Raw genomic sequence first — 13,719 nt, 5'->3', positions numbered from 1 at the left:
GGCCTCCAACCCGCCCCCGCCCCACGCTCCCCAGCCGCACCCGGGGCCGCGCGAGTCGCCGCGCAGCCGGGGGACTACAACTCCCACCGTGCTTTGCGCGCAAGGCCCGCGGCCCTTTGAGCGCGGGGGAGCGCCGGGCTTGCTGGGGCACGTAGTGCGGCCGGGCGGCTGTCCAGCCGCTCCTCCGCCCGGCCGCGATTGGCCGGGGCCAGTCTCCGCCCGCCGCGGCCCGTGGTCGCCTCGCACCGCACGGCGCCTGCCGCAATCACAGCGGCCGCGGCGGCGACACCTCTGCAGGCAGCGCGGTAAGGGGCGGCCGGCGGGGGCCGCGCTGGGAGTATCGGGACCGCCTTGTCCAGGGAGGGTTCTGTCACAGCCGGCGGCGGGCCGGAGGCAGGGGGACGGCGGGGCGAGGGGCGCCGTGAGGGGCGTGCGAGCCCGCTCCTCTCCCCGGCGGCAGAGCCGCCTGGGGTCGGGGCGAGGGGCCCCGCCGGCTCCAGGGGCGCTGGTTTCCCTCACCGGCTGGGAGTGCGCCCCGGCCCCCCCCCCCCCCCCCCCCCCCCCCCCCGCGGTGGCGGGGTCTGTTCGAGGCCCGACCGTTAGTGAGCGCCGGGGCTGAGGCTGGGCGGCGGTTCGGTCGATTTGCAGGCACCCCCCCGCCCTGGGACGCCGGGAGAGGGGTCTGTCAGCCCGCCGTTCCGCCTGCGCCTTGCGGGCATTGCCGCAGAGCGCCGAGCTGCGCCGTCGGTGATGCCTTTAGTAAAAGGGGTTTGGGCACAATCGTCCCCCTGCCACGGGAGCTGCATCTGAGGTCGCCCTTCTGGAAGGCCTTCACCGGGGAGAGGAGTCAAATGGCTCAGGGCTGGCACAGGAGAGATGAGGGAGATCTGGGGGAAGCAGTGGCAGCAGCCGCACCCATTTCGTCCCCGGTAATACGGTTTTAACGGGGGAGAGCGATGGAGTAAGAATTTACGGGTTTTCTGTAAAGAGCTGATGATGCACGGAAGGTACTGCACTGTGGCTACAGTTACTCGTAGCTGGTAGACAGCCTTGCCATAACGTGAAGGTCTGCTCAGAGTTAGTAGCACCACCAGCTCCTAATTAGGATGGGACAACAGTGTGTTGAGTGTCTGTATTTGGGGGTTAAAACAAAGATTGCAGTGAAGATCTGAAACGCTAAGATAAACCATGGTAAAAGAGACGTGGAGTGCAGGAATCTCAGACTTTCTGTGTAATCACTTCTCCAGGATTTCATTTTGTCCACACTCCAGACATTTCCATGTTTGTTGAACGGAAATGCTTACCCTCATCTGACTTACCCCTCTAACCTTACCCCCCTGCCCCACCCCAAATCATGTAATGCAATACATTATTCATGCAGTGTTGCAGTAGCTGTTCTTTTCTACCATCAGAATGTGATTGCAGAGGCTTTGTATATTTGTAGACAGATATGAAAGTAAATAGCAGAGGCAGTTTTACTGAAGCCTTAAGATCTGCCAAATTTGAATCTGCGCTTTTTGAAGTTCATAGGGGAAAAAAAATCCCCTAAACCAAGTGTTGGATTGTCAGCATCAAGCATAAGGAGTGATTTTATCCCCCCCCCCGGTATATGGTGCCATCTCTCTGCTGCTGAGACAGACAAATCTGCAAACAGTAAAATGAACTTTATTTAAAATAACTTTTAAATACTTTTATTTAATGTTTTAAAAATGTTTAAAACCATTCTGAGTTAACATAATTACAAATTCTTGTTTTTACAGTAAAAGTTACTTATACATCTTCAGTAGCTATATTAAACTATTCTACTACAAGTTCTAATCAAATTAAGCTGATTCATAAAATGGTTACTAGTAGACTTTGTAAAGAATTATTTTGCAACAGAGACCTTCATCTCCTTCAAAATGTACCTTGTCAGAGTTCACAGTGATAAAGACTTGTTGTTTCTACCACAGAAGTGCATAAAGAAAATTGGACTAATTCTGCGGGGGTTTAATCGCAGGTTTAGGTGCTTCAGTTTGCGTAGCAGCCAGCACAACATGTAGGCAAAACATTGCTGATGGAGAACTGCAGACAGTTTCCTGTGAGGAGGGCTATAGTGAGTCACATATTTTGTGGAAATAGGCATCTAAATATTACAGTGACAGGCAATATGCAAGCACTGTGTGAGAAAAGGAATTGTGACTTGATTCTGAAAACAAAAAGGACATTAATCGTGGTTGTAAGAAGAGCAGCTGAAGAGAAATAGAGATTTCCAAGAAAAGCTAATCAGCTGATCATTCCAGTTTAAGGCTGTTCTTTCTCCCCAAGATTACTGTTAACTCACTTATTTCACATGAAGGGAAAATGGATATATGGTTTCAGTTTATATAGCTTACGGAGGCTGTCCTTGAGGTATTTGGAGTTTAAGTTACCAAAGTGTCAACATCACTCTAAATGCTAGTGGAAAATACTTTGATCAACTCAAACTCCTTTCCTTAGGGTGGTATCCTGTTCTAAGATTTTTTTGGTCTTAGTGGTCTGTTTCCCAAAGGAAAGTTGGGAAACTCAGGGAGCAGGCTGTTGGCCAGAAGAATTGTTCTAAGAGCAGCCAGCCATTTCCAGATGTAGTCTTTCTTAAGCATCCCTTTCTTATCAAGTCAGAGATGTGTGGTAGCCATGTAATGGGAAGTGGTCAAGGTACCTCTGTCAGGAAAAACAGGTTTTAAGAGCTGAGTGAATTGTTCTGGCAAGAGCCACCCAGTTCTGGCCATGCTTCTTCCAGGGACTGTGCAAACTTCGCAGCAGCCTGCCTGCATGTGTACATGCTGTTGCTCTGCATATGTAGATCTGATGCTGAACCCGCTATGTTTGTGAGTTGTTCCTTTTTCCTGATGCGGTCTCCAAAGCAAAGTTAATAAACTCTTCTACCAGACAGACTAGGCAGAGCTGATCAAATAATCTGGTTGACAGCCAGCTGAATATGAGCCAGCAGTGTGCCCAGGTGGCCAAGAAGGCCAACGGCATCCTGGCCTGTATCAGAAATACTGTGGCCAGCAGGAGCAGGGAGGTGATTGTTCCCCTGTATTCAGCACTGGTGAGGCCGCACCTGGAGTACTGTGTTCAGTTTTGGGCCCCTCACTGCAGGAAAGACATTGAGGTGCTGGAGTGTGTCCGGAGAAGGGCAACCAAGCTGGTGAGGGGCCTGGAGCACAAGTGTTATGAGGAGCGGCTGAGGGAACTGGGGTTGCTTAGTCTGGAGAAGAGGAGGCTGAGGGGAGACCTTATCGCTCTCTACAACTACCTGAAAGGGGATTGTAGTGAGGGGGGTGCTGGTCTTTTCTGTCAGGTGGCTGGAGATAGGATGAGAGGAAATGGCCTCAAGTTGTGGCAGGGGAGCTTTAGGTTGGATATTAGGGAAAATTTCTTCAATTAAGGGGTTGTCAGGTATTGGAACAGGCTGCCCAGGGAAGTGGTGGAGTCACCATCCCTGGAGGTGTTAAAAAAATGCGTAGACGTGGCACTGTAGGACATGGTTTAGTGGGCATGGTGGTGTTGGGTTGACGGTTGGGCTTGATGATCTTAGAGGTCTTTTCCAAACTTGATGATTTTATTCTATTCTATATTTTAGGGGGTCAGCCAAACCTCTAAAATGATCTTGTGAATTCCCAGCTCTTCCATGTAGTCTCAGTCTGCATGCATTTAGGATTGCATGTGACAGATCTTTGATTCCTTGCTTTCAGAAAAAGGCTTTTTATGTACCTGTGGTAAGCTGGTCAGGTGAGCTGATTTCTCTTGAATATGACCTGAAGACATAGCATTCGACCAGCTCAGGAACTCATTCAACATAACCCAGAACACAATCTTTTAAATTGCCTGCCTAAGCACTCAAAGGCTTTCTTTAATACAAGCAGAAAATGAGGGGGTTGGTTGGGGTTTTCTGTTGGTGGTGTGGGTTTTTTTTTTCAGTAGTTGGACACAAGCAATGAAAGACCTATTCCCACTGCACATGTGTTTAATGGTTAAACCTATTTTAAGTGCTGCTCAGAGAACCTTGGGGAGCTGAGCATTTCTTAAATATGACTTATTAGTGCATTGTGGTATGTCTAGGTTTTTTCCCCCTTCTTTCTGGTGTTAATCTGACTTAATTATAGTATAGGAAAAGACAGATAAGTGGGATTGTATATCATTAATTAGTATAAATAAGGAAGTTTTTTCTATTCTAAATAACCCATGACAAAACATATGTGGTTTTCTAATACGATGTAAATGTTTCTTGGTGTGTGTTTGTTTTTCCCTGGGCCTTCTGCATCATTCACAACTTTATCTCAGCAGAGGTGAGAAACCTGAGGATCTGGGTATCTGCATACTACATGGGAGGCTGTTGAATTCCTCATGGAGGGACTGCCTGAGGGGCTTGATAACTTAAGTCTTTGTTCCTGATCTGGCCCTGGGTTCTTCTGTTGTGGGCCTGTTTGCAGGCAGAATGCAGGGCTGGTATCTGGTACACCTGTATCCTGCCCAGCATGGCCCCGTGCAGAGGTACTGGCTGGGGTCCCGAGAGCTGTAGATCTGTGTTAGTTATAGTCTGGAGTGTGAACTTGTCAGGAAAGACAGTCCCATCAAACTGTTTCCAGTTCGGGACTTAGCACTCCACAGCATATTTTTTCTGAAGCTACTTTAGTCTCTCTGGCATCATATATCAGTAACTGACAGCTGGTGGCAGTGACTGTTTCTGCGTGATAGGTACCTGTCTGCTAGTATCTGCCTTGAAATTAGCCATCGTGTTATATGGCCCAGCGAACAGCTGGCAGCAACACAGCTTCTATTGATATATATGTCCTGGATTCGAATTGATGAGCTAAGCATCATGTGAAAGGATCTCCAGCCCTTCAGCAATCATTTGAACCATTTATTTTCTCTTTGTATTTTTTATGTAAATATAAGTAATGTTTTTAGTTGGACAAATGAAAAGTTATGCTTTAACGAACATGGAAAAAAGTTTCTTCTCACTGAGCTCTGAGGGATCTGTTTGCATGGGGTTTGTCTCCATATTCCAGTAAGTCAAACTCGGTTAAGATTCCTAAGCAGATCAAATATATTGATTTTCTTTTCTTGCCTAATATTTCAGGAGTTAGATATACCTGAAACTGAATATTGGGAATGAATAGGCTTGTTGACCCATGGCATATTGTGACACTTTAGAGAAGTCTTAAACAACTTGGTCTGAATCTTAGCTGTGCTGTGGGCAAGAGAATAGGCTGGTTTTGTGGACGTTGTAAACACAGTATATCTTCAACACAGTTGTTGGTGTGTTATTTGTCTTAATCATCTGAAGAAGTGACAAGATAGACAAGGCAGAGTTGCCATACAAAGCCACGTGTCACTGGCGACAATGACAAGAATTTACAATTGCAGCTCAACATGAGAGATTATAACTGTCTATCAAACTGCAGAAAAATTCTGCTTACTCCTTCATATCCACTTAACTGCTGAAGTAGCTAATAACTCCACAAACCCTAAATTCTTTAATTATCATGTATTTTTCTTGCTCCCAAATCTCATGCTTGTAGTCAGTGACAGGAGTGGCTTATTCCTGAAAGATAAGTTTCCTAGATTCAAATGAGTTTTTGGAAAAAGCGGTGTCATAGCATTTAACATTCCATTCTCTTTTCCATTCTGTTCTGGAGTTTTTCTGTGTGGTAACAGCTCTTCCTATAGGAGCTGATATGCTAACATGACTTCCTTTACTTTGTGGTAACTCCGTTAAAAAGAAAAAAACCCCAACTTCTAAATACATATATAATATATTTTTCATACTACTGCCTGCAAGACTTAGTCTTAGTGACCAGGAGTCTTGGAAAGATCCATACTACATGTTATGTTAGCAGTCTTCACTGTACACAACTGCTTTGGAGGTGAGCTGCCTACTTCTCTGTTCCAGCCTCATTTGAGTGGCTGCAGATGGATGGTTTTGATTGTGGGGAGCTGAGGCTGACTTAGATACTGTTTAGTTATTTGGTTTAGTGGCAGCTTTGACATTGTGCCTTGTGACCGTGTCGTATGGCTTGGAAGTTTCCAGCTTTTACTCCAGAGAAAACCATGCTAAAGGAGAGTTACCTCTTACTACAACACCTCTTCCATACATAGCAACCATGATCAACTTCCAGAATCTCTTTTTTGTAGGTAGGCCAGTGTAAAATCACATCTCTTAGTGCCTAAGGAAATATGTAATATTTGTGCCTGTGCCAAGAGCATGCAGTTCTTAGGGGGAGTTTGCTTTATGATTTACACACTGGATGCAGCAGACCTGAAACTGTGACCAATATACATAACCTGCCCCCCCCCCCAAACCAAACCAAACCAGAAAGCAAACCTTTGATTAGATATGGCCAGACTGATAAAGTGTTTGCTCTAAAAGTAAACAGACAATCAAGGTGCTCGGGAATTTCACTAGTGGAGACACTACTTTTAGTCCTCTCAAGAAAGTAGAAAGAGCCATTTCTACATGGGCTTAAACCTCCTCTCTGGCTCTCCTTTTCTGAATTTGTCATCCACAGGCTCAGACCCAATTCTCTCACCATGCACCTTGTGCAAATGCTTAACCGTTGTGCAAAAGAGATGAAAATAACATTCTTTCATGTGGTGCTGGTTCACATTTGCTCTCCACTAGCATAACAGGTTGCACAAATAGCATGAGACTTTCGCAGTGTGCAGTTCCCCCCAGCCGTTAGGGCTGTATCTTGTGCAGAACAGCAGCACGGCCTCTCTCCAGCCTCTCTGGCTTTGTGGGCACAGAGGGCTTTTGTGACACTCTGACCTTCCAACTCCCAAGCAGTTCTCCATGTCTATGCATCCTTGTGCCTACATCACCCAGGATTTGACTCAATAATAATGGGTTATTTGCCAGTGAGTGGAAACCAGGGAACTACATAAGTAGAGACCAAGAGAATAGTTTTATCTGTGACTTACTTGATAGAGAGGCTTGCTTTGTATTTGAGGCTTATTCATTACCAGCTATTATAGAACAAAACAACCAGAGGGAGCTGAAAGACTTGGTTGTCCTATTCAGATTTGAAAGCTGACAGAAAAACTCTTGTAACTAGTAGCAGCTTGGTGCTAAAGGAAGATATGACCAGGAATTGTACTGTGGGTTGAATGGTCTGTAAAACAACAACGAAAAAACCCACAAGCAAGAAAAGCTTCTAGTTATGATACTACTGATGTTTGGTTTGCATTTGTTTTATTTTTGACTGATGTCCTCTGACATAATTCTTTCAAACTTCTTCATTAGGGTTTTTCTTTTCTCCCATTTGTGGAGTAAATAAAGAAGAGAAATGATACTGAAAGCAGTTGTGCTGCTGGGCTGTGCTCTGGGCATCAGCATGTTCCCCATGGAAGAACCTGAAGATGGAGGCAAGCACTGGGTGGTGATTGTTGCAGGTTCGAACGGCTGGTACAACTATCGACACCAGGTAAGGACTGCTGGTCCGGCATGCTTATGCTGGCCACACTCCAGAAAATGCCTGCTCTGGGACTTGCAGGGAGATGATAGCTGCCTAGACTAGTTCAGCCCTTCTGTCATATGGGCAAGTCCTTTTACTTCTAGATTTCCAGGAGCGTGTGAAGTTTTCAAAACAAACAGCAACAAGATTCACTCAGAGCCTGGTCTTAATTCTTGTTATTCTAACCCCAAGAATTCCCCTCCACTGCTCTTTTTGCTATTTGATTTTTTTTTTTTGCTTACAACTTTGTTCAGTCTTTCATCTTTTGAAAAGCTATCATTAGCAGGAGGAGCAGTATTCTTCCTCTAATCATGCTTCTGCATCCTGGGAGACGTGTATCATTTAGGCTAAATATTGTATTACTAGGCTAGAGGATCTGACCCCAACTTGCAGGTGAACAAATGATGTCTAGAATTAAACCTCATTTTGAGACACATGCATGTTTCTTTCCATTTGTTTTCCTCTTTTCCTTATGTTACAAAAAAGCTCCCTTTCTTCTCTCCAGTTAAAAAGTCTGCAAAGGCTGCAAATGCACAGTGTATTTTTGTGGGGTGGAGGACATGCAGAAGGGGGTTCTTTTTAACCTGAATTGGTTTTCTCACTGTGTTCAACAGCATGGCCTCAGAGTTGAGTTGGCACAACAAGGATATGGTGCACTGGGGTGCAGGGATCAGAGTGAGTGGCAGAATATGGAGAAAAGGGAACAGGAATTCCTGAGTTTGACACTGCTGTCAAGGCCAATGTGTTGTGGAATTGTGGTCTGAGTGTGAGTGTCAGGATGGACAGGATTAAATCCAAGTGACTTAACTCTGATTAAGTTCAAGACTTAGAATCAGCAGTCAGGAGGCTACGGCAGTTTTTCCCTTTGGGGAATTCTTGGACAATCCCTTAAACAGATTAATCTATACTTAAACACTCTAAAATTGAAACTACCTCATGCTTTCCTGGAGAACAGGGTCCATTTAATTCTGATTTATGTATACATTTGTATATTTCTAAATGTTAAAAAAATAGTTTACTAGACTATTGTTGGTTAAGGTGAACTCAGAGATTGAAACACTAGTGTACAAAACCAGCATTTTAAAAGTTAAACTGTATTAAATGTATGGGGTACAGCTGATCTGCTGAACACTGAAACTTTTAAAGTATTTATTATTTTTAATGTAACCACTTATAAAATCTGGGGAGGCTTCATCCTTTCTGTTTCTGTTGACTGAGGAAGAAATGAGCCTTCCATGTGTTGGGCACCTGGGTTTTATGTTTATGTTTCTCCTCCCCTTCAGCTCACAATCAGTTTGTAACTTTCAGCACAGTGATGAGCTTAAAACTAAATGAACCAGACTGACAACCTTGTTGCATCTGAAGAAGAACCTGTAACTGGCAAATGCTAGCTCAACACTTTGACAAACTGGTTTTAGGGATATTGCCAGCTCCTTGCACTGTAGCCATCACCTGATAACCATAGTTAGAATATTACAGCCTCAATATAAACTATTCCTATTTCGAATTAAATCTTAAAAAAAGATTTTTAAAGTTGAAATTGGAAAACAATTATAAAAATACTAGAGTTGTACTTGATCACTGCCTGCTCAGGAGTGTCTAAATATAATTACTGAGTTGTGCTCTGGTTGTTGCTATTGCTGTATAACCAGTCTTGTTGGCTCCCTTCCGCTCTAGGAGGAGTTAATACCACAACATTCATTCTTTAAATAAAACTATGTTTTTGAAGCTGTGGCTCATGAGAATTCCTTTTCTACAGTTGCCTAAGCATAAAGTTTTTAACCTTTCTGTCAGTGAGCCTTCAATGGCAAGTGTATCTGCCAGTTATAATGGAGTTATGAAGAACAGAAGATGCACACTTATATATTTGTGTCCAACAGTAAGTCTTTTGAACATGCCAGTTTCACAGAACCAAATTAACGTTTGAGTGTGGTCGTGCTTTGCAGACAGTTATTAAGTAATTACTTTTCAAGGTTAGAAAAATGAGAATGGGATTTCTTTAAACACCTTCGTTTTGAAGATCACGTCAACCAACAATGCAAAATATCTGCAGTGTCAGATTGTTCTGAATTTCAATCCTAGAAATTTTTGTATTTTAACCTCTACTGCTTGGTTCAGGTACAGTATTAATATTTTGAAAAAAAGAAAGTTAGAACACCACTAATAATCCTATCGAAGTCATGAAATCAGCATCATAAAATGGAAGAGTCTGTGTGAAGGATCCTTCAGAACAGTGCTGAGCTGCTACTTACCTGTCTTGGGCAAGACACTGTGCCTCTAACTTGTTACAAAAAGAATCAATTCCCAGAAGATGCAGTGCATCAGCAGCCTGTGCCATCTTGCGTAGTGGCCTTTTGTGGCCAGCCTTAAGGGCCTGGCAAAAATGAGCGCCCATGTTGGGGGGCATACTGTGAGACAGACCCAGCAGTTAGTCATGGAGAATCCACTTTGTGTGTGCTACAAAGCGTAATCCAGAGAAGGGTGCCTCTGGTATCAAAAAATTGGGGAAAATTGTTCCCAGCAAAACAAGCTGAACTATAGACTTTTAGGAGAGTTATACAGAGGAGGAAAGGTACTACAGAAATCTCAGGAGGTATAACAGATTTTTGGAAACATTATGCAGACTGATCACCATGTCTTTGCGTGTGATAGTACTCCCTACCTTCCAGCGGTGGAAGCAAAAGCACTCTAAGGATTTAAATTATTTGCTTGTCACTTGCAGTGGCACCAGGAATAGGACTTGGACTTCCAGTTCTGTGCTTCATCCATCATTGAAGTCATTCCATAGTGAACACCTGCAGAAACGCATGTTATTTTTCAATAGAATAATACCTGTACTGTCAGAAAGCAAAGAAGTGCTCCAGGATTGCAGATTTGTGTAATTTTTTGCTTTCCAAGGGAGAAACTGCAGAAGAAAATATGCTGTACTCTAATTTACTTTCCTCCTTTCTTCTGTCACCTTTTTTCCTTAGAACTTCTCTGATCTAGCCTGTGTACAAGTGAATTTGTAGATGTGAATGTTCCTCTAAGTAGTTACTCAATGTGACTGGTTTTTATTACTAGACCGGTTGCTGTTCCCTACATGCAACTAAGCACTCATGATAGCCCTTTGTAATTTGAGACCTCAGCTGACATATCTTTGGATTTCAATTGCTTAGTTCAGCTGTTCAGGGTACAGTTAGTACATGATGTTGCATGTTGGTATTACATTTATATGTTGTGAGCTCCAGTTGTTTTGCATGCTGTCTGCACACAACATAGTCAAAACATACTCTGTTGCCTTCCACAATAGTTATCTGACAGCAGGATGTGTTCATCTGACTAAACAACCATAAAAGGAGAAGGATATTACACCTTCAAAAATGTCCCTAATTTCATACCTGAAAATTTGTGGGGAAAGTAGTCCATCATTGTATGCTGTACAGACCCCATGAACAGTAAGTTTGTAAAGACTGTGCAGACCCTGTAAACGCTAAGTTTGCACCTGTAACCTCAAGGAATCTGAAACTCCTTCTAAGACTTGTAATTCAGCTGTCAGTGGTCAGGATCCACTATCAGTAGTGCAAACCTGAAGTGTAGACAAGATAAGGAAAAAAACACCATTTGCACTTATATCTGTGAGTGAGATTCACACCTTGTAGGCACTTGTTTCCTCTGTGGTGGCTGAACCAGGACTGTTTCCTAATCAGGATGATCTAAACTTAGACATTTATATCATCAAGTTCCTAAAATAAACTTTAAGCGTTTTGAGTAGTATACAGCCCAATGTGATAGGTTTACTGTCATTGCAAAGCTAGCTTGTATATTGCCTTATGCTTGTGGCTTCTCAGTTCTTTGGTGTTTTTACCCATATCTTAGTGTTGCTGATTAGAGTTGCTTGGTCTTTGGAAGGACTATCGACATACTCCTCTCTGCTCCTCAGCAGTTATTCTGCCTTCTCTGTAGCAGCTTTTTTATTACCAGACTGGCTGCTGTTCCCTAAATGCAACTAAGCACTCATAATACATACCAGAAAGAGTACTCCCCTCATTCCCTGGGAAAGTGATTCAGCTCTCTATTATCAAAAGAGCTGGATGATATATCTCTGGAAGGCTTAGTGACATATATAAGCAAATACAGCACTAAATGCTACTGGCAGATTTAGAGAATGAGCCAACAAACTAGTTCTTCTCAAGAGAAATAGAATTGTATATACTTCTGCCTCTCCTGAGAGATGATCGTACCAGTTAACTCAAATGTAAAGCTGGCTTCACAAACAAATCAGAAAGAGAGACAGACCAATGCTTTCTGGATATGCCAAAACACATAGTCAATGGAAAAGCCTGATGTGAAACACGGTCTTACTAAAGGTGGAGTACATACTTGAGGAGAAAAATAGCCAAAAAAGTCTGGCAAAGTTAAAATGCCGAAAATAAAAACATTTGAATTTGTGTACATGGGTCTGTTTTTAGTTGTTGTTTTTAGTCTTATACTTACTGAGCTTTATGGGCCATGGATTCTATTTATATTCAGGGGTTTGGACACTACCAAGCAGAGCAGTATCTTATTCCAGGACAGATCTGAATTCTCCGGTCTTGCGGGTAACAGACATTAAGGATTGCCTCGGCTACTTGGTTTCAATTAACATTTCCTCACTGTGCTTACAAAATTGTAACTGAAGCTATGGGAAAACTTTTCCTAAGTTCTTAATACAGTTTTATAGTTTTTTGGTTGATTCACTGATGTACGTTCAAGCAAGGGAATGAAACATGGTTGGCATTTCAGACATATTCTTCTACCATGCTCATATATTAGACTTATTCTTTCTTAGGCCGTGGCATTTCAGTGTACCTGTAATGGGAACAGTGCCACTTTGCAATGAAGCTGACAGTTCATTACACATGCTTTTTAGCCACGAACCTAGCAGTCATAAGACCAGAGTAACCAATTGCACAGAAGTCCAAGCTTTTCCTTTTAGGAACTATTTATGCATGCATGTGTCATAAAACAATTTGATTTTTCCAAAAATCCACCCCCCCAAGCAACCTACTTGAAAGCTGTTTCACTCAATGTGTCAACAGCTGTATGGCAGAGGAAAGTTGGGGTGTTTGGGGTTTTTTTTGCATTTCAGAATTTCCCCCAATGTACCTTTTGGGAAACAAAATGCCCACCCCAGGAAAACCAGGGAATTCCCCCTCTGATCCCCATGCTTTCAAAATCTAGGAGTTAATTATTTAAGGAGATTTAAGTATAGATCTTCCATAAAAATTTGCTAAGGTAGCAACAGGTTTAGACTAACCTGGGGATGAAAGGTCTGAACCATGCCATTAACAGTGTCCATTTTGGAGCTGGCATGTGAAGTCAGTTGTGCAGTAGCAGCTATACAGCTACACCTTCTCCTCTTCTATTCTTCTGTGCAGGGCAGCTGCTAACCACCCCAAATCATGGCCACAAAAGTGTGATTTGCATTTAGCGATGATTTATCCAGTAAATGTTCATAGCATTCATTTCACATACTAAACCAACAAGAATAATACCAACAAGAGATCTGGAGCAATATTAGCTGTCTCTTTTAGAGTGGTTTACAGGTACAGATACGCCAGAAATATTTCTGGAAGAAACAAGGCTCAAACAGCAGTATTTGAGAGTCAGTTACAGGTCAACAGGAAGTACTCTAGATTCACATACGCCTCCCTGCTCTAGCAGCAGACTGTTTCTATTCTGGTTTTATAGAGTTTTGGTGGGTTTTTTTAAATGATCAGAGGGAACAGGAGGAGCATGTGACCAACATCAAAGGTGGATAGTCAGGTCAGCTAATTCTTTGCAAAAAAACCCAACCATTTGCTCAGAACTGTCCTACTTTAACCTGGGGAGTTTTAGCAGCAAAACATGTTTTTGCTGCTCTAGCCTATGTTGGTGATATCATTATGCTACCAGCAGGTACAGTTCCTTTAGCAAAAGCCTTAAAAGGCTGGGACGATCCCCAAACAGGCATAAGTTAAGGTTGAGGGGGAATTGATTACATTGATCTATTTCCCTCCACACTAGGGAATTTAACCCATGTAAATTTACCATCAATGTCTACTTTACTAAGACAGGACATAGTGAGCAAACAGTCAATGACTTGGAAGGAAGGAGAGAAGAGACAAAAAAAGCTGACGATATGCCTTTATAAAGCTTAACTAATTTGGAGTACTTTGGTATTAATTCAAAACACCTCTGAAGTCCCTACTGGCCAGCCACACATCTGTGGGAGCAT

The 13,719-nt window shown here is 43.1% G+C and overlaps 1 protein-coding gene across 1 annotated transcript in view; it reads left to right on the top strand.

The window, feature by feature from the left end:
- Window positions 1-226: 226 nt before the first annotated feature.
- Window positions 227-13,719, top strand: part of LGMN (legumain) — a 28,605-nt gene continuing 15,112 nt past the window's right edge. Inside the window, exons 1-2 of the mRNA XM_010583863.1 lie at window positions 227-305; window positions 7,271-7,451. Coding sequence (XP_010582165.1) covers window positions 7,314-7,451 — 138 coding nt within the window. The 5' untranslated portion in view covers window positions 227-305; window positions 7,271-7,313. The remainder of the gene's footprint in view (window positions 306-7,270; window positions 7,452-13,719) is intronic.

Source organism: Haliaeetus leucocephalus, unplaced genomic scaffold, assembly GCF_000737465.1.
Source record: "Haliaeetus leucocephalus isolate CR32 unplaced genomic scaffold, Haliaeetus_leucocephalus-4.0 Scaffold932, whole genome shotgun sequence".
Taxonomy (NCBI): Eukaryota; Metazoa; Chordata; class Aves; order Accipitriformes; family Accipitridae; genus Haliaeetus; species Haliaeetus leucocephalus.
This window is presented reverse-complemented; position numbering and strand designations above follow the sequence as displayed.